Here is a 20,234-nt window from a genome sequence, read left to right as displayed (position 1 = left end):
TTTCTTTCTTTCTTTCTTTCTTTCTTTCTTTCTTTCTTTCTTTCTTTCTTTCTTTCTTTCGTCCCTGAAAACGTCTGTCTTTCTTTCTTTCTTTCTTTCTTTCTTTCTTTCTTTCTTTCTTTCTTTCTTTCTTTCTTTCTTTCTTTCTTCTTCTTCTTCTTCTTCTTCTTCTTCTTCTTCTTCTTCTTCTTCTTCTTCTTCTTCTTCTTCTTCTTCTTCTTCTTCTTCTTCTTCTTCTCAAGACAGGGTTTCTCTGTGTAGTTTTGGTGCCTGTCCTGGATCTCACTCTGTAGGCCAGGCTGGCCTTGAACTCACAGAGATCCACCTGGCTCTGCCTCCCGAGTGCTGGGATTAAAGGCGTGCGCCACCAACGCCCAGCTGCAAAAGTGTTCTTTGCATCAGTGTGTAGCCGTTAAGCTGGCTGGTCAATGAGCCCCAGAGACCCCCTTGTCTCTGTCTCCCTAACACTGCCTTGAACTCGGTTCTCATGCTGGTAAGGCAAGCGCTTTACCAACCGAGTCACCTCCCCAGCCCCCCCCTCAGAGTTTTACGGTTCAGCACTCCATGTCCACAAATGAGGAAAAGCAAGTGCTTGCCTGTAGGCTTTTGGCAAACCCACTCCTCACTCTGTTTTTGGTTTTTGAGACAGGATATCTCTGTGTAGTCCTGGCTGTTACATAGACCAGGATGGCCTCAAACTCATGGAGACCTGTTTGTCTCTGCCTCCCAAGTCCTGGAATTAAAGGCGTGTGCCATCATGTCTGGCTTCATCTCCTGATCCTTAACGATGGCAAGAGGGTACAACCAAATGTGTTGATTGTGGGTCTAGGGTGTAAAGAGAAGTTGATGACTCTCTTCACACCATCCCTGTGTGTGAGGCAGATGCTTCCCCAGCCTTTATCCCAGGTGTGCCCAGCTGGTTCCTCATAGTTTTGTTCTTGGTCGACACACTCTGGCAAGGTCCTCAGTGCTCACTCCTGGTGGACTGAGGAATCTGTACGAGATGCCACTGGACAGATGCAGATCATCCACTAGAGGGCGCAATGGGCCCATGCTTTAGGGGCTCCTTCCAGCCTAAAAGCGCTTTGGTGGAGCCAGATACTGCACAAGGGGTTGGGGAGATCCTGGAGCCTGGGATCCTGCGGCCCTTTGTCCCGTTTCATCCAAGGCTGAGGGACTTCTGTCTCATGCTTGCATTCCTTCTTTGGGGCTCTTCTGCAAAATACCCAGTCAGAGCTTCTCCACTTTGGTTCCGTTTATTGTATTTGAGACAGGATCTCTAGTCCAGGCTTATTTCAGACTCCCTATATAGCCAAAGATGAACTTGAGTTTGATACTTCTGCCTCCACCTCCTGAGTGCTGGGATTAGAGGTGTGCACTACCACACCAGATAATGCAATGCTGGAGAACCACTGGACCCAGGACCTTGTGCATGCTAGACAAGTTCTCTGCCAACTAGGCTACATAGTCACTCCTACATCTTCATATTCTGTTCTTGAACTTTATGGTCACACAAAACATACTCTTCTGTCCAACATTCCTTCGTTTGTTTGATCATTCATTCATTCATTCATTCATCACATTGCTGAGTGCTACTCCAAGCCAGGTTTTGAGCCTTGTGCTGGGTTGCAAGGAAGGACACTATGTTTCCTTCTTTTAAGACACATGGATCTGCGAAGGCAGTGGTAGTTCACACCTTTAATCCTGGCATTTGAGTGGCAAAGACAGGCAGATCTCTGAGTTCAAGGCCAACTTTGTCGACAGAGTGAGTTCCAGGACAGCAGGGCTATGCAGAGAAATGCTGTCTCAAAAGACAAGCAAACCAAAAACCATTTGGATCCAAGTCCATCCCTCAATCTTGGAGTTTTGGAAATAGGCCAGATCCAGTCTCTGATGAGGGGAGGCTGGGTCCAGGTGCCGTGCTAATGGGAAATCTCTCTCCTTTCTTCTTTAGCATACGACTGTGACTTCTTCAACAAAGGTAAGCCAGATTTCCCCCTAAGTGGAGCCTTTGGGGGCCGGGGCCTGACTGGGGCACTGCTAACTCTGTCCTTGGGCCACATCAGTGCTGACCTCCTGAGGTGCTGCTGGCTCTGGGACAGCTGAGACTGTTCCAGGAGGGACTGTTCGATGCGGAGTCCCAGTGGCGCAGGGCTCAGGGACGTCCAGGACTTTATCCACAGCTGTTCCTGCAGACCCATGTGAGGCCCAGGACAGCAGCCTTCTTGGGCATTTTCATCATTCAGGGAGGCTTCACCAGGCAGCAGGAAGCCACTGGTGTTAGTGTGCCTGCCCCACAGTGTTTCTGATTGGGCCCGATAAGCTCATCAAGTGTCACCAGGGTCCTCTGAAGACCCGAGTTGTCCAAAGCAGGTGCAGACCGCTTTCTCTGAGGAAGGCTGCTGAATACCTAGATGGGATCTTCAAATACCCAAGAGTTCACGGAACCAAGATATGCACCACATCTGGAGTATTAATGGAGATGAAAAGACAAACCATTGCTAAGGACCAAGGAAGATTAGTGTTTGTATCAGAGCCACTTAGTCAGTTTAGTCAGAGGTTGAATGGGCGGTGGCAAGATGGCCGCCAGAATAGTTCTCAGCATCAAACTTGGCCCACTTGGGCTGAGGTGGAGTCCTGGAGGTCTTCAGTGCCCTAGCCCTTTGGCGTCTAATCCCCTACGTCTCCTCCCAGCACACCCTACAGGAGCCGGCCTGTGTAGGTGTGGGCATAGGCTTCGTGTACATTTTGATGCTGATTTGGGCTTGGGAAGCGTCTTCCCAGCAAGACTATTGAGTGAAAAAACAGAAATAAAAAGGAGATAATGGCTGCTCCCTCGGTACTGTGGAGGAGAAGGCTTAGTGTGATACGAGGGAGAATACAGTTAGAGGCAGAGGCATCTGGAAGAGTCCAGAGTGAGCCTGACCCTGAGCCAGGCCATGTGAAGAGAGAAGGGGAAGGGAGAGAGGAGAGCCAGGAGCCAAGGAGCCAAAAGGTAAGAGGATAAGAAAGCATTGGTACACCCAAAACGGCTGGATTATGCATGGCAGAGCAGCTGCGGGAAGGGCAGCCCAGCCCCTGGGCTGGACGAGTTTAGGGTAGGGCATGTGACCCTTTAATACAGCTCCTCATGTTGTGGTGACCCCCAACCATACAATTACTTCCTTGCTACTTCATAACTGTAATTTTGCTACTGTTGTGAATCATAAGGTAAACATCTGATATGTAGATGGTCTTAGGCGACCCCTGTGAGGGGGTGGTTGACCCCCCTAGGGGTCGCGACCCACAGGTTGAGAACTGCTGCTACAACAGGTAGGCACTGAGGTATGCTGGGAGGACCCGGCAGCCAGCATCAGCTTTGATGTGTCACTAGGCGGCTCAGTTAGCCATTTGTCCCAGGTTTAAGAGCTAACAACTATGGCTTATGGGAAGGAAACGAGAGACAAGATCAGGGATCAGTGAGAGGAGCGCTGGATGGACCAGGCTGCAACATCACAGCTCAGAGAGACGTCCTGCCTAATGGCCGTTCCGAGGGGCAGCTGATGGTCCCAGACTCTGGGAAAACGGCATTTCCTGGGACAGGAGGATCCCTGTGACATCAGGCAAGACATTTCAGCAGCAGTTCTCCCCCTCTGCGGCATTTTGGTGTCAGTTACTTGCAAAGGACAAGCTGCTTCTAGCATCCTCCACCCACCCTCCCGCCCACTCACCCATTTCTTGGTTCGTTTTTCTCCCAGCATTTTCTGTGGCCCAGGCCTCATGGGGTGCTGGGAAAGAGGAGCTTTACAGAGGTACACGGGAGCATTCCATGTGTGTGCTCTGAACCCTGCATTGGTTGAAACTGGTCACTGCTTTGAGTGTTCACACCGTCGAAATCAGCCGATGCGACCCACTTTTTATCTGTTTTTTGAGAGCTGGTTGCTGACCATTTACCAGCACACTTCCACTGTCTGTCTGCTTTCTAATGAAGGACACAGATGGGATCCACACCACAGAGCTGTGACTGGTGTGTGTTTGCTCCAAGAGCTGGTAGAGCATGGAGGGGAGTGTGGTGGGAAAGGGTGCAGGGAGAACTTCCCTAAGGAGGTGGGTGACATTTGAGCTGCTCTCCAGGGACTGAGGAGGTGTCTTGAAGGCAGGAGAGGAGAAGGATTTCTCTGAGGGTGTGGGACAGCATGATGAGATGAGTTAGGACAGCCATGTGGCTCCTTCAATGAAGCAGGAAGTCCAGTGTGACAGGAGGCCTGGTGGGGTAGTGGGCAAAGCGCGGGCCCAGTGTGGAAGAGCCCTGAATTAAAGCTGTGTTCTTGAGATTCTATCCTAGGGATGGGGAGAGTGGCTGGGAAGGTGACCCAGACAGCTATGGGACACACCAGAGGCATAAAGCTGTCACAATTGTCTGGGACACCCACATCCCCTCCACCCAATAGCCAAAGCCCTTCCCAAGCACAAATGAGACATGTGCAAGAAATAAATAGACACGGACTTTGAGCTCCGAGGTCCTGGCTGGCACCCCTCGGGATTGGGCGGGGGTCCCTAACGGAGTGATGCCTGTCACGGTAATGGCTCATGCTTATGGGGGTGACTGTCACGGGCTCCCTGTGCAATGGCTTAGGCACTGAGGGAGGGTCCATCTCCTTCAGGGGCTGCTAGCCTGGGGTTCCTGACCCATCACAGCCACTAAAGTTCCTGTGGTCTGGGATGAGAAGCCACCAAAAGTCCCTTTCTAACACCCCGCCTCTCCTCAACTTCTGATGGGTGGCCGTGGGGCTTATGACAGGGTCTCTCCTCTCCAGCGCTAGGTAAGGGTCCCTTCCAGCTGTCCAGCGTGGCGGCCGGCGGCGGCGGTGGCGGCACTCTTGTGGCCGTGAAGGCCGTAGACGGTGACATAGGCCTTGTGAGGGCAGAGGACCTGGAGCCAGGGGACATTTCAAGCTTCCTGCTGACAGCTGCTCTGTACAAGGCCAAGGCCCATGGTAAGGCCCACCCTCTGGCTCCAGTCCAGCCCTCTCAGGAAAGGCAGTGCCGACAGACAGACAGGGGAGGGGGGGGGTCCTGAAGTCCGAAGCCACCCACAGGGCTCCAGCCCCACGCTCTGTTACTAGTTCAGACTAGTTTCTTAACCTCTGTGACCCTAAACTGCCTAGGACAGGACCCCCACAGGCCGTTGTCCCTGACTGTGTTTTTCAGAAGTCACAGAGGCAGCTGCTCTCCTTCTCCTGTGTCCTTCCTCTTCCTTCTCTCTGGCCTCCTTCCTCATTTCTCTTTCTCTCCTTCCCCTCTCTTTGTGCTCACCCCCCTTCTCTCCTCCATTCTCCTGGTCTCCCTCTCTCTGAGCCTTAGGCACAGGAACTAGAGACGTTAAGAGACTTAGTCCTGCCCAGCAGGCATTCCAGCCCCACAGCAGGACGAGAGAGAGAGAGAGAGAGAGAGAGAGAGAGAGAGAGAGAGAGAGAGAGAGAGAGAGAGAGCGCTTCAGAGCCCATGTGGGGGGTCTGCCTGGGTCGAGCTAGCTTAGGGTCTTGAGAAACAGAAACTTACAGTGACAGGAAGAAATGGGGAGCACTGGATGTGATAAGGACACTAAGTTGCTGAATTGCCAGACCCCGTTGAAGGGAGGCAAGACATGACAGGAGAGGGCAGCTGTGGGCTTCTCTAACCTCCCCCCTTAGTCCCAAGAGATGAATGACCAGAGGGTGGCCTGTGAGCAGAAGGAGGAAGACTGAGGATGGGGAGGAAGGTCAGAGGCGCAGTGACAGGAACAGGATCCAGCGAGTCCCCAGGGAGCTGTCAGCCCCACCCACTGAGTGTGAGGACACGTGCTGGTATGCTGCGTCCCCCCAAATCTGGTTCTCTGTGTACACTGACCTAACTCCCGTGGCTCTGCAGACCCTGATATTGTGTCCCTGGAGGCGGCGGACAGACCCAACTTCTTCCTGCACACCACAGCCAACGGGTCTCTAGGGATGGCTAAGTGGCAGGGTGGTGAAGCCTTCCAACAGCACGCCTCCTTCTCCCTGCACCGGGGGACATGGCAGGCCGGCCTGGTGGCTCTGGAGTCCCTGGCAAAGCCTGGCTCCTTCCTCCACTCATCAGGCCTTAAGCTGGCTCTGCGGACATACGAACACACAGAGGCATTTCGTGGCAGTGCGCTCTTCCGTCTTCTGGGTAAGTGTCTGCCTTGCTGTTGCTCTTAAGTCTGGGCCGTCTGCCTCACTTCAGCTGCTTTTCCTGACCTCTTCCCTTCCACGTGTCCCCAAGGAACAGAATCCTCATCCTTTTGGAGAGGGGAGGGGTGCTCCCTGGTGGCTACCCCTGGAATGGGAGGTGATCTGATGTCCATATTGGCCGAATAGGGAGTGGTGGCGGGGTGGGTTGAGACCTAGCCAACTTCCTGGGTCCTGCCCGCTGCCACAGGCCACTTGCGTAGTGTAGAAAAACGTGGCCTGTGTGGAAGTGAGCGGGAAGCTGAGCCTGGGCGGGGGTGGGGGGGGTGGAGGGTCATGGAGCGCTTGGCTTCTGTTTCCTGCTTAGGACACATACTGGCCCCCAGAGTTTAAAGTGCACCATTGGGGCACCAGGCCGAGAAGCCGGCAGGACCTCAGCTTCTCACTCTTTTTCTGCCCATTGTTATTGTCCTCACTACAGGGCGGGGGCGGGGGCACGGGCTGACTGGGGTAATTCCGGGTGGGTCTGGTGTTCAGGCTCTCAGCCCAGCGACTCGGAGGGGACTGTCTTTCCAGATGCCAAGCCCTTGGGGGCCGCCTACCCCATCTGTGAGTGGCACTATGATGCCTGTGCCAGCCCCTGCTTCCAAACCTGCCGGGACCCATGGGCAGCCAGCTGCCAGGATGTGCCCAGGTAAGGCCAGCGGGCAGGGGGCATGGAGTCAGCGCCTGTGAAACAGAGCGTGAGCGCACTGTGAGCATGTGTGTAGACACGCATGTGTGGCTGTGTGTAGCGGTCTGTACTAAGGTGGGTATAGGACTGTGTGTGTCAGGGAAATCTGTTTTTTGTGTGTGTGCCTTTGTTATTTTTTCTCACTGCCGTGACAAGAGCAGCCGCAGGGAAGAAGAGCTGATTTGTGGTCACAGTTTAAGACGGGATCCAGCCATTGTTGTGTGAAGGCATGGCGGCAAATCCATGGGGGAGGGTTCGCATCCAGACCACAACAGCGTGTGTGTGCCGTGTATAAACGTCACATGCTCAGATTGTGTACTGGCCCGCGATGTGTATGGATATAGCTGAACCTTGTGTTTTTTTTTATGTATTCAGTGTGTATGGGCTGTACACAGGTATATTCACACACCTGTGTGAGCTGGTTATATGCACTTGGGTGTGGAAGCTGATACTTGTGGGCATCCACATGGATGCGAATGTGTGTATGCGATATGTACACATCTTGGCTTTTTATAGCCTTGGAAAGGGCCTGTGGGCTGTGTGATAATGGGCCTAGATGGAGAGCCTGAGCATATGCACAGGTGTGCCCATAGCCACACTTGCTGGCCAGGGCACGAAGATGTGGGCAGGGTGCTACCGTACACACGTGTGACCAGGTCTCTGTAGAGCCTTACATGAGAGTGTGCGTGATAAGCACGTACACACGCACATGCCATAGGAAGGGTGGGGCCTGTGTGCTATCCAGGCAGAAGAGGGAGGCCAGCACTGTGTTCTGATCACCGACCAGCTCCCTGCTCTGTCCTTAGGGTAGAAGGCTGTGTCCCTGTGTGCCCCACCCCTAAGGTCCTCGATGAAGTCACACAGAGATGTGTCTATTTGGAAGACTGTAAGTGGCCTGGTGTCCTCCCTCCATCTTCCTCCTCCCGACTCTTTCAAGTCTCCAGGGTGTTCCTGGGAAGAGGGGCTCAGGGTCCCAGGTCCTAGGGCAGCCGAGTCAGCACAGAGCTCTAGAAGGAAAGAGCCTCAGAGCTGGCGAGGCTTTGTCCGGCCCTCGTTTCAGGAAAAGGAGAAGGGAGGGGTGGAGGTCTTGCTTGGGGGTCTTATGCCGAGTGCACAGGGAGCCAGGCTTAGCAAAACGATGCACAGGGTCCAGCCTCGCTGGCTTCTGTGGACAAAGACCGTGGCTGCCTGTCCTCAGAAGCCACGCGACAATTGTCCCACTGCTTAGAGTGCTGGTCCTCCGGCCCCCTCCCTCAGGCCTGCCCCCCCCAGGGACGCTAGGGGCAGTCACCCTCCTTAGGTGCCTCTTTTCCTATCTGCCCCAGGTGTGGAGCCAGCCCTGCAGGGCCCCACGGAGGCGCTTGGCAATGAGACCCTGGCACCTGGTCAAGCGCTACCCACCCCCAGTGACAAGCAGCAGCTCCCACGGGAGCCTCCCAGTGCCCCCACCCACGGGCCTGCCCTTGTCCCAGGAGCCCCGCTGACTTCAGCCCCCAACCCGCCAATGGCTGCCCCCGAGGGGCCAGTGCTGTCTCCGGCCCCACCCAACCCACGCTGCACCCCCCACTGGGGCTTACAGCATCTAATCTTCCTGCTCCCCACACAGAGGCCCTAGACAGAGAGGAAGGGGCTGCCAGCCTCCTAGCCACTTCTCACCTCCCAGGGTCCTCATCCTCCCTCTTCAGTTCTCCGCAGACACCCACATCTGGCACTGTATCTGGTACAACAGAGACAACCAAAGTGACCGCGACCTTTGCAGGGAGTCCCAACACTACGGTCTCCTCCCGGTCCCCCCCTGTACCTCGCCTCCCGCTCATGACCAAAGCTGTGACAGTCCTAAGTCGTGACTCCTTTCCTGTTAGGACTACACCCCTACAGCCCTCTTGGCTACCAGGCCCCTCTTCCAGACCTGTGGCTTCCCCTGGAGCAACTTCCAGGCCCCCCACCTCCCTGGGATCCCACCTGACAACTCCAGTAACTAAGGTCACAGATAAGACAGTGATGTCCCCGTCCGTCCTGGCCCAGAGCACTTCAAGTTCCAGCCATGCCCTGGCTGTGAGCACAGCACAGAGGGTTCCGGGCAGTCCCCTCGTCACCAAGGGCTTGGAGGTCTTGGCAGCTACAGAGAAGGGAGAACCTGGGCACAGCCAGCCTATAAGGCTGCCAGTGTCCTCACACCCAAGCTCAGCCCCATTGACTTGCCTCATCCAGCCCAACACTCCACCGCAGCCCCCGGGCCTCCAGCGCCGTCCCTAGGGACCCCGGCTGCTGGCAGCCCATTCACGGATGCTCACAGACTGGGGGCCACAGCTTTAGTTTCTCTAGAGTCAACTCGGCCACCCCAGCTCCTCTCTGGCCTGCCTCTTGACACCAGCCTGCCCTTGGCGAAAGCGGGCACATCTGCCCCGGTGGCCACACCGGGCCCCCCAGGCTCTATCACCACCCCTCCACCTCAGCGGCAGGCCACCACTCCGGCCGTGGCCACGACTGTGACACCACCTGCTCACACACTCAGTCTGATAGTGCCTCTCGTGCCTGCTGTGGAGGACCAGGCACACTCACCTCGCCCCATGGAACCCCAAGTAACAGCTGTGGCTCCAGACTTAGTTCTGGGAGCCACATTGCCAAGCTCTGGAGCCTCAGCGGTGACTGCTGGGGTGCCCCCCACAGTGTCTGTGGCCCCACGGAAGAGCACCACCCCTAAAGCAGCCATCCTATCTAAGAAAGTAACTCCGCCCACCTTCATCTCTGGCTCTGCCCAGGGTGGGTTCACAGAACTCACAGCTGTAGTGAGCCATGCTGTTAGCCCCTTGGTGACAGAGGCGGAGAGCCCCCAGGCTGGCACAGGGCCACTGGTGCCCACATCCTACTCCCTAAGCCGGGTAACAGCCAGGACGGCCTCCCGGGAGAGCTCACTGGTTCTGCTACCTCAGCTGGCAGAGGCCCATGGGACCCCAGCAGGCCTCCAGCCCCAAGAGGATCTAGTGAGGCAGGCCACCACGGAGCAATCAGGGCGCTCAGCTCCAGCCCAGAGCTTGGCAGAGGGATCGATGGAGGTCGACGTGAACATTTCTGCCACCTGTGTGGTGAGTGACTTGTCAGCTTCTTCAGTGGTTGTGAGTCCTTTCCCCAAGACCCGGCCTTCTCCCTGCCACTAAGATGGGCCCCACTGTATGGTCATAGGCTGGGCTCGTCGAGGCCCCTGTCCTTTCCGAAACCCTCTGCTGCAAGATGGCGTTAGTGTCCCTGACCCTGCTTATCCCTATCTCAACCTCCTGGTACTTCAAAATCCCCCAGGTCTCCCTGGTCCCCTGAAACCAGAGCAGGGTCCCACCCCGCCTGTTTGGGTCCAGGGCCCCATTGGATGACTTGGTGTGTTTTGGGGGTGTGGGATGAGAATGTGGTTTGGACTGTGAGAAAGAATAGATGCATGCGTGCTGGTCAGCCAGCTTTCACTGCACTTACACAGTCCGGGGCTCAAACCTGAGGTGCTGCCCACGGTCAAGCTGGGCCTCCCACATCCATTAAGACGATTAAAACAGCCCACCACCGACACACCCGCAGTCCAGCCTGACCCGGACAGCCCCTCACTGAGACTCTCTCCCAAGTGATTCGTGGTTGTTTCAAGTTGACCGTTGGGACCAGCTATCCCGGGGCATCAGTTTCCTAGTTTTTTACCTCAGGGTCGCCTGCCCTGCTAGAATCTGGCTTGTTCCGGAAGGGCTGAGGCAGGTAATACCGTCAGCTCTAAGGGGGCACTCACGCCGACACCCCACTTTGCGCCACAGCCCATCGCTGAACAAGACTGCATCCGGCACATTTGCCTGGAGGGCCAGCTGGTGCGCGTGAACCGGTCTCAACACTGTCCCCAGGGCGCTGCTCGCCCTCACTGTGGAGTCCTGGGCCTCGCTGTGCGAGTGGGCGGGGATCGCTGCTGCCCACTCTGGGAATGTGCCTGTGAGTGACGGAGTCTGCCCGAGCCACCGTCCTCCTCTCTCCCCTACCCCAGCATGCCTCTTCCCCAGGCTGTGTTCTCGCTCACACTTTCACAGGAACTCTCATCTAACTGTGGCTCCTACCCTTGTGACCCCAGGGACTCTCCAATCCGCAGAATCTCTGACTCACCCGCCCACCAGTCTTCCTAGGTGGCCTTGGGGCCATCTGCCTGTTCTTCCCTGCCCCCCTTCCAGGCCGATGCTCAGTCTTCCCGGACCTGAGCTTTGTAACCTTCGATGGCAGCCATGCGGCCCTGTTCAAGGAGGCCATCTATATCCTCAGCCAGAGCCCGGACGAAATCATCTCTGTCCATGTCCTGGATTGTAAGAGTGCCAACCTGGTAAATGCCCCATGCTTTTCTCCCTGCCAGGGCCTGAGAACTGAACTGGGCTGAGAGGGGAGATTGGGTAGTAAGCTGGAGTTCAAGGAATGCCAGACCTTAGGGTAGGTCCTGGGAAGGGCCATGGCGGCACCTTTCTCTCTCCTTCTGCCTCCCAGGAGGTTCCTGGAATGGTAGCTGATCTCCCCTTATCAGGCCAGGTGACTGAGGGGACGAGTGGAGCGGAGTGTGCCACCTCCTGGCCCTTCTTGGGACCTGCACTGTTCCTAGTCCCTGTAGCTTTCTAGACTCCCTAGAGTTGACACCGGGTATGGAGGAGTGGGGGAGCCATTCTAAGGTGGTGGTCTGTGGTCATAGGTGCCAGCTGCAGGGGCTTGCTGGGGTGATCCTGGGAGCCAAGTGGACAGAGGAAGCACTCTCCCTTCCTCTTTCTCCCTCCCTCCCTCCCCTCCCTCCCTCCCTCCCTCCCTCCCTCCCTCTCCCTTCCTCCCCCTTCTTCCTCCTTCCTCTTCTCTCCCTCCCTTCCTCCCTCCCTCCTCCTTCCTCTTCTCTTCCTCCCTTCTTTCCCTCAGCTGGGCTCACAGGAGGTCAGGTAGGATTCTATGTACCATCTACTCAGGCCTGCAAGTGTGCCCACATTTCCTTTACTCACACAGTTGGAGGGGGACTTGGAGGGGCGGGGCCCTGGACTGATGAGGCTGGGCTTTCTGCAGGGACACCTGAACTGGCCCCCATTCTGTCTGGTTGTATTGAATGTGACTCATTTGGCCCATCATGTCACCATCGACCGCTTCAACAGGAAGGTGAGTATAACAAAGATGTGGCCTGCAGGGCAGGGCACTGGCCACAGAGGGTCAGTGTATGCAGGAGTAAGGGCCTGAGACTTGTTTGTAGTTAGGGGCAGGGACTGGGAGACGCCCTCTTTTAAGAAATGATGGCACATGCCTGTAATCCCAGCACCAGGAGGCAAAGGCTTGCTGCCTCTGTGTAGCTAGCCTGGGCTACATAGTGAGACTCTGTCTCAAAAAATAAATAAAAGGAAATAAAATAAAATAAAGCAAAATACGGTATACTTGAAAGTTATTTAATTTGGGATGCTTTGTCCATTTTAATGTCAGGGCAGATGGTTACAGGCATCGTTGGGCTGGCAAGACAGTGTAACCTTAAATGATTGCTGTCCAAAGAATCCTCTGTCCAATTCATTTTCCTCTTGTTGACTGGACGATTTGGTGTTTTGTGCTTAATTTTTGAGTTCTATAGATAGTCTCTATATTGATCTCCCTCTTAGATGAAGGGCAAGATTCACCCCATTCTGCAAGCCGCGTCTTCATTCTGGCAATTGTTTCCTTCTCTGTGCAGGATCTCTTTAATCTGGTGAAACGTCACGTATCGAATTTGCTGTGATGTCAGGGCCATTGCAATCCTTTTCAGAAAGTCTTTGCCTGTGTCAGGAAGCAGTGTCCGCTTTCCCCAGCGCACCTTCAAGCTTTCGATCCATTTTGAGTTTTGTGCAGGGGGCGATAGCTCCGGTTTTCGTCTTCTGCACGTGGGTCTCCAGTCTTCTCCGCGCCATCTGCTGAAGGAACTATCTTCTCTTCAATGTGTGTTTTAAACGTCTGTCACAAATGAGGTGGCTGCAGCTGTGTGTTCCTTTCTGGGTCCTCTGTTCTAGTCCTTTGTGGCAGGTTTGTTTGCTTTTTGTTTTTCCATTCATTCATTCATTCATCCTTTCTTTCTTTCCACTGTGGCTCTGAGTATAACTCATAGTTGGGTACTGTGGCGCCTCCGGCGTGGCTCTCTAGTCTCAGGATTGTTTGGGCCATACAGAGACCTTTGTGTTTCCATTTGAATTTCTATTTCCATAAAGACAGAATTTTGATAAGAATTGTACCGAATCTACAGATTGTTCTTAGTAATATAACCATGTTCACAATATTAATCCTGCAAATCTGTGAGTGTGGATGTTCTTTCCACATTCTATCCTCAGTCTTTCCATGATGCTGAAGTTTTTCATTGTCGATATAGTCACGTTCTTGGTTAAGTGTATTTCTGCTTTTTTTTTTTTTTTTTGAGGCTGTTGAAAATGAGATTGCTTTCCTGCTACGTGGTTGAAATGTCAGGCCCCAGAACTTCCTGATGAAGCCTTTGGGGTGTTTTGGATATGAGATTATGTTATCTGCGAGGAGGGATAATGTGGTTTGTGCTTACCTTCTTGTTTCCATTGCTTGTGTTTCATTCTCTAGCCTTGTTGCTCCGGATACAACCAAACACTGAACTGAATAAGAGCTGAGGGTGTGGACACCCTTGTCTGTCCCTAAGTTTGGAGGGAATGCTTTTATTTCTCCCTCCATTGAATACAGTGTGGCCTATGGGCTTATTTTCTAGTCATCATTGTGTTGAGGTACATTCTTCCTATTCCTAGTTTCTCCTGGGCCTACATCACTAGAAGATGCTGGACTTCGTCAAAGGCCTTTTCTGCATCCATTGAGGTGACCATGTGATTTGTCCCCATGAGTCTCTTTACGCACTGTATTACATTTATTTACTTGTATACATTGAATCATCCTTGCTCTTGTGAAATGAAACCAATTCGATCCTGGTATAGGATATGCTTATTGTATGACTGAATTAGTTTGTAAGTGCTTTGTTGAGGGATTTTTGTGTCATGAGGGAGATTGGTCTATAGTTTTATTTTGTATTTTGTCATGTTCTTTAGCCAACTTGGCATGAGAGTAATATTGGCTTTGTAAGATGAGTTTGGTAGCATTCTTTCCCTCTCTGTTTTCTGGAATAGTTTGAGGAGCATTGGCATTAATTCGTTGAAGTTCTGGCAGAGTTTGGCCATGAATTTGTCCAGTCCTGGGCTCGTCTTTCTTGAGAGACTTCTAAATGATTACTTCAGTCTCATTATTCCTTATAGAACTGTTTAGGCCTGTAGAACCCAGGGGCCTGGGCTTAGATATGGAGGGTCACACTCATAACCTGGAGTTCAAGCCTTTGGCGGTACAATAGGAAGGCTTAAGGTATCAGAGAGTTGGGGACCTTCCCAAAGTCACAGTTTTCTAGCTCCTGAACTGAAGTTTTCCTTCCTATAGCTCGGTAATTCACATGCTGGGTAATTTGTGGAAGGATTAATAAAATAGTCTATTTCTGAAGGGAGGATGGTAAATCATAATAAATATTTTATAATCTTAATCTTTTCTCTCTTTTAGTTTTATAACATAACACTTAACTCTCACTCCACGTTACATACACTTTTAACCTTGTCTGTTTGTAATAGAAGCTATAGCCTTGAGTGTTTGTGAAAACTGGGGTGTGCTGACGATTTAGCAGACACTGACTGAGCCCCCAAACGATGCCAAGGCCAAAGGCAAGTGCTGGAAAGTCAAAGAATCAGACACAGTTCCTGCCCCGAAGAAAACCACACTCTAGTGGTAATCTTAACTAGGCAGGAACTACATCCTCCTTGATGGTCAGCGCAGAAGTGAGCTGATACCAGGGAGGGAGTACCTAACCTCCCAGGCTGTAGAGGAAATCTCCCAGGAGAAACTATCTGAGCAGAGCCAGTGATTAAGGAGGTGTTTAGAAAGGATGGGAATTCGTGTTTATGTGGGCAGTAAGATGCAGCCCGCCTCCTGCTGTTACAGTTCTGGTTTTATTGGGTTTTGCCTGTAAAATATTTTCAGAATTCTCCCATGTTCTGTTGGGCTATGCCTTGGATGCTTGTGCCCCAAACAACCTGGCACATAGGAGGTGCCTAGACAGTGTTTGTCAGAAAGACTGATGGACAGACGATAATGAAAAGATAGATGGGTGGGTGGGTAGGTAGGTGGACAGACAGGCGGATGGATGTGTGAATAGATAAGCAGGTGGATGGATAGATAAGTGGATACCTGAGTGGGCACGTATGTGGGAGTACAGACAGATATGAGCTGTACTCCCAACTCCTTACCCCTTAAGGTGACTGTGGACTCTCAGGCTGTGTGGCCGCCAGTGAGCAGATATGGGTTCCGAATCGAGGATACAGGCCACATGTACATCATCCGGACACCCTCACACATCCAGATCCAGTGGCTCCACAGCTCAGGACTCATGATCCTGGAAGCCAGCAAAGCCAGCAAGGCCCAGGGCCATGGCCTGTGTGGTGAGGTGGGACCCAGCTGGGGGAGGGCGGTGCTTCCCTGGTTCCTCGCTGGCACCAGGAAGGTTCCCTTGGATCAGGATCTATTTGGACAGGGTGTCAGGCCAGAGGTGGGACCAACGGAATTGCCAGTGCAAGAAGGCCTAGTGTCTGTCTGGGGCTGAAGCCGTCAGCAGGGAATAGCGCAGGGTTTCCTCGCCAATTGTCGCTTCAGCCAGGTTTGTCTGTCAGCGTCTCTGACGGCTTCCTAATGCCAGATGATCCTTCCTGTCTGCATGTGCTGGGGCCCTTCGCCAGACACTTGCACTCATTAGGATTATTTACTCCAGGTCACCCACACAACAGTCCTGGGAAGTGGCCCCTTCACTGAACCAGAGACAAGCGGGGCCCAGGGGTCAAGTGGCTGTCTGATGGCACATGGCAGAGATGCCGTGACAGGCACAGCTAGGGTTCTCCAGACCACAGCATGGCTGCAGACAGAGCTCTCTAAAGACCAAGTGTTAACTAGGAACCTGAGTGCAGGAAGAGCCTGGGTGCGGGTGGCTGCTCCCTGCCAGCCACTTCATGGCAGGCTGCTGTGATTGCACTGGTGGGTGACAGGCACGGTCTCTCTCCTTCCTTTAAGTGCCGGCCCCTGGGAGGCAAAACAGATGAAGTTCTGTTCTATGGAGCTTCCACTCTTGCTGCTAAAACTCTTTGCTTTTCTATACCACCACTACCATCACCTCCACCATTATCACCATCATCTCCACCACCACCACCACCACCCCACCCCCCCCCCCCCCCCCCCCCCCCCCCCACCACCCCCCCCCCCCCACCACCTCCACCACCACCACCCCCCCACCACCACCACCATCACCTCCACCATTATCACCATCATCTCCACCACCACCACCACCACCACCACCACCACCACCACCACCTCCACCACACCACCACCACCTCCACCACCACCTTCACCACCACCACCACCACCTCCACCACCACCTCCACCATGAACACCACCACCACCATCACCTCACCATATCACCATCATCTCCACTCACCACCACCATCACTCACCACCATCCACCACCACCACCACCACACCTCCACCATTATCACCATCATCTCCACCACCACCACCACCACCACCACTCACCACCACCACCACCACCACCACCATCACCTCCACATTATCACCATCATCTCCACCACCACCACCACCACCACCACCACACACCACCACCACCTCTACCACCTCCACCACCACACCACCATCACCTCCACCATTATCACATCATCTCCACCACCACCATCTACCTCACCACCACACTCCACCACCACCACCACCATCACCACCACCACCACCACCACCACCACCACACACCACCACTCACCTCCACTACCACCACCACCACCACCACCTCCACCACTACCACCACCACCACCTCACCACCACCACCACCACCACCACCACCACCACACACCACCGCTGACACCACAATCATCATCACCACATCTTTATCTTATTCTGTTTATCTCTGGCAAAGATGTCAGGATCCAGGCAAGCCCATGTTCTCCCTGGGATACCTTTGAGATACCCCTCGGTGATTCAAAACCCAGACCTAAAATGTCAAGAAAATTAATTAAGTCAAAGAGTTCTGCCTCAAGTAACACTCTATGTTTGTGGGAGTGGTGGTTGGAGATGCCGGTACAGAGGTCAGGTCACTCACATGTCTGTTTTATCCGAACTGTCCCCTGACACACGCACTGGGCCCCCTGCTAGGCACAGAGGGAGCGGTGAGATCAGAGACCGGAAAAGAAGACCCCTTGGCACTCGGCTGAAATCTTCTGTGACTCATCACCACACGCCAGAAGCCGTTGCACAGAGCTAGGAAGGTCACGGAGAGGTGGATGGGAGGCTCCCTGGGGTGAAGTACATTTGAGAAAGCATTGCAGGCAGGAAGAGCAGCACAAACAAAATCACAGGCAGGAGAACACACATCTGGACCGGAGGGCACACCTGGAGGTGAGGGATGGCGTGGGAGGCACGTCACGTGAGCCACGTGAGAAGATCAACCACCTCCTCGCCCTCACCTCAGTGCCCACCATACCAGGAGTGTATTTCCTGAGAACATGATGTCCCAAATGACTAGTGACAATTCACGCCCAGATTCCTCCCTTCTTAGAGCTCGTTAATGTCCAGAGGGAGCTTCCAACTCTGCAGAGGGACGACGGTAGGGTCTATGGACCAGGGAGGAGGTGCTCATCACCTGAACTCACACTCCATTGGCGGGGTCTCGGTCACACATTCACATCCAAATGCAAGAGAGTTGGGACCAATGGATGGCTGATTCCAGAAAGGGAAGGAGACAGCTGGTAGGGTTAGCTCGCAGCCTCCATTGGAGCAGGTTCTAAGGGGATAGCTTCTCATTCGATGTGTCAGACATAGATTGAAAAGCAGAATAAAGGATTCCCACGGCCTTTTACTCAGATGGAACTACTGCTCACATTTTCCTTCTCTCTCTCTGTCTCTCTCTCTTCTCTCTCTTCTCTGTCTCTCTCTCTCTCTCTCTCTCACACACACACACACACACACACACACAGTACATATGTATATGTATTATACACATGTGCATAGCCATGTTTGCATGTATCCCTGAACTATTTTAAAGTAAGTTCAAAACACTGTGTCCTTTATCACTAAATATTTTGGTGTGCACTTTCCTACACAGCATGTGCCCTGGCTCCCTGTGCCTCACTTTCCTCATCTGTCACACGGCAGGTGGCAGTGACCCCTTTCAGAACCGGCTGGTGACTGCTTGGAGAGAGCGCTGAGGCCCTGGGGTGACGGTGTTCTTTGTACCTATTAGGACGGTTGTGCCCCCTTCAGGTGTCTGTGATGGAGATGCAGCCAACGACTTCACCCTGAAGGATGGCTCTGTGGTGGGTGAGGCAGAGGACCCTGCTCCCTTTCTGGACAGCTGGCAAGTGCCCAGCTCCTTGACCTCAGAGGGTCAGACCCGCTTCCGCCCAGACAGTTGCGCCACAGCCGACTGTTCGCCTTGCCTCCGCATGGTGTCCAACCGCACCTTCAGTGACTGCCACCACTTTGTAGGTGCCCGTGGAGTGCGGCATGGGGAGGCTTGCCGGGCTGGGGAGGCTAGCAGGCACCCGCAGAGACGCCGTGCTCTTCTGGGCAGCGTGAGGCACATCTGGGTCCTGGAATGTGGGGTGCCAAGATGGGCAGCACTGCCTAATACATTTGTCCAGGTCTCCCCAGAGTCGTTCTGTGAGCTGTGGATCCGGGACACGAAGTATGTGCAGCAGCCCTGTGTGGCACTTACTGTATACGTGGCTATGTGCCACAAGTTCCATGTGTGCATTGAGTGGCGGGGCTCCGACTACTGCCGTGAGTGGGGATCTGGGCACCTCCCTCTGTACTTCTCTTGAGTGTGTGAAGGGGCTCCCATTCCATGAGTGTGTGAAGGGGCTCCCATTCTGTGAGTGTGTGAAGGGGCTCCCATTCCATGAGTGTGTGAAGGGGCTCCCATTCCATGAGTGTGTGAAGGGGCTCCCATTCCATGAGTGTGTGAAGGGGCTCCCATTCCATGAGTGTGTGAAGGGGCTCCCATTCCGTGAGTGTGTGAAGGGGCTCCCATTCCGTGAGTGTGTGAAGGGGCTCCCATTCCGTGAGTGTGTGAAGGGCTCCCGTTCCGTGAGTGTGTGAAGGGGCTTCCAGAGCCACTTGAGGTCAAGGCTCTCCCAAGATTAGTCATTTCTTCATTCATTAATTATATTCATGAGCTTCTAAATATTTGTATTTAAATTTTATGTTACACACAGCATATTTGATATTAGCTCATGAGCAAATTCTTTTGCTGTCTTTGTATTAATGAACAACAAGCCATAATTATATTTTAATTTGTTGTTTTTAATTTGAGTCATTTCTCTATACAATGGGGGCGGTAATATTTGCTCCCTCCTAAAGGGCCTTGGGTCAATAGGAGAGAATGGGTGTCTGTTTCTCCACACCTGACTGTCACGTGATTTCTGTCTGGTAATTCCCTTTGCTTAACGTCCGCCCATCTTTCTCATCTTTGGATCCCTCCTTGAAGACAGAATGAGCTCTTCCTCTTCCTCACCTCCATGCTGTCAGAGGTGGGTCAGACAGGGGTAGAACGTTTTGATTTCCAGAAATGCTGGGGACAGCTCCTGGGAAGGCCATATTTATACATGACAGATGAGAAGGGAAAGACTTAAAACATACAGAGCAGTGTTTTTCACACTGTGGATCCTGACACAGAGGATATGAAGCCAATTTGAAGAGAGCAACACCAGCATTTAAAAAATGCAACAAAATACAAAATGTAGTATATATCATGCGTAGTAAAATTTTTTTCTCTCAACTTAGCAGTGATTTTCAACCCAGCTGGTCACATGGGACTTGGAAAAGCACTGGGTCCCATCAGAGGTTCATTTGGTGTGGGATGGGACTCTGTCTAGCATGCTTGTGTGTACTGGGCCGTAACCCCAGATCCACTGTCTCCAGTCCGGACCGCTGGAACACACCGATCTAAAGCCAGGGGTTGGCAAACGTTTTCAAGGGGCCAGATAGTGAATAGTGTGTCTTTGTGCCGGAGCCATTTGGTCTCCGTCTGGAGGACTGTGTTCTACCCTTGCAGTGCGGAGACAGATAAAGACCAGATATAAAGGAATGGGACGTGATGGCTGGCACTGTAGTCCTAGCACTTGGAAGGCTGAGCCAGGATTGATTTTGCCTCAGTAATGAGACCCTGACTCAGCAGCAGCAGCAGCAGCAGCAGCAGCAGCAACAGAACAAAAACAAACCCAAGGCCACACCAACAACATTTA

General features: G+C 53.2%; 1 protein-coding gene across 1 annotated transcript in view; it reads left to right on the top strand.

The window, feature by feature from the left end:
• Positions 1 to 20,234, top strand: part of Otog (otogelin) — a 69,324-nt gene that overhangs the window by 38,105 nt on the left and 10,985 nt on the right. Inside the window, 14 exon segments of the mRNA XM_028880146.2 lie at positions 1,955 to 1,981; positions 4,797 to 4,976; positions 5,890 to 6,168; positions 6,744 to 6,861; positions 7,707 to 7,786; positions 8,226 to 8,438; positions 8,441 to 9,082; positions 9,085 to 9,986; positions 10,689 to 10,857; positions 11,091 to 11,236; positions 11,950 to 12,039; positions 15,197 to 15,380; positions 18,253 to 18,473; positions 18,633 to 18,771. Of these exon segments, the coding sequence (XP_028735979.1) occupies positions 1,955 to 1,981; positions 4,797 to 4,976; positions 5,890 to 6,168; positions 6,744 to 6,861; positions 7,707 to 7,786; positions 8,226 to 8,438; positions 8,441 to 9,082; positions 9,085 to 9,986; positions 10,689 to 10,857; positions 11,091 to 11,236; positions 11,950 to 12,039; positions 15,197 to 15,380; positions 18,253 to 18,473; positions 18,633 to 18,771 (3,390 nt within the window).

This window comes from Peromyscus leucopus, chromosome 1 (genome assembly GCF_004664715.2).
Source record: "Peromyscus leucopus breed LL Stock chromosome 1, UCI_PerLeu_2.1, whole genome shotgun sequence".
NCBI classification, from domain to species: Eukaryota; Metazoa; Chordata; class Mammalia; order Rodentia; family Cricetidae; genus Peromyscus; species Peromyscus leucopus.
Note: the sequence above shows the minus strand (reverse complement) of the source record. Positions and strands in the feature narration are given on the sequence as shown.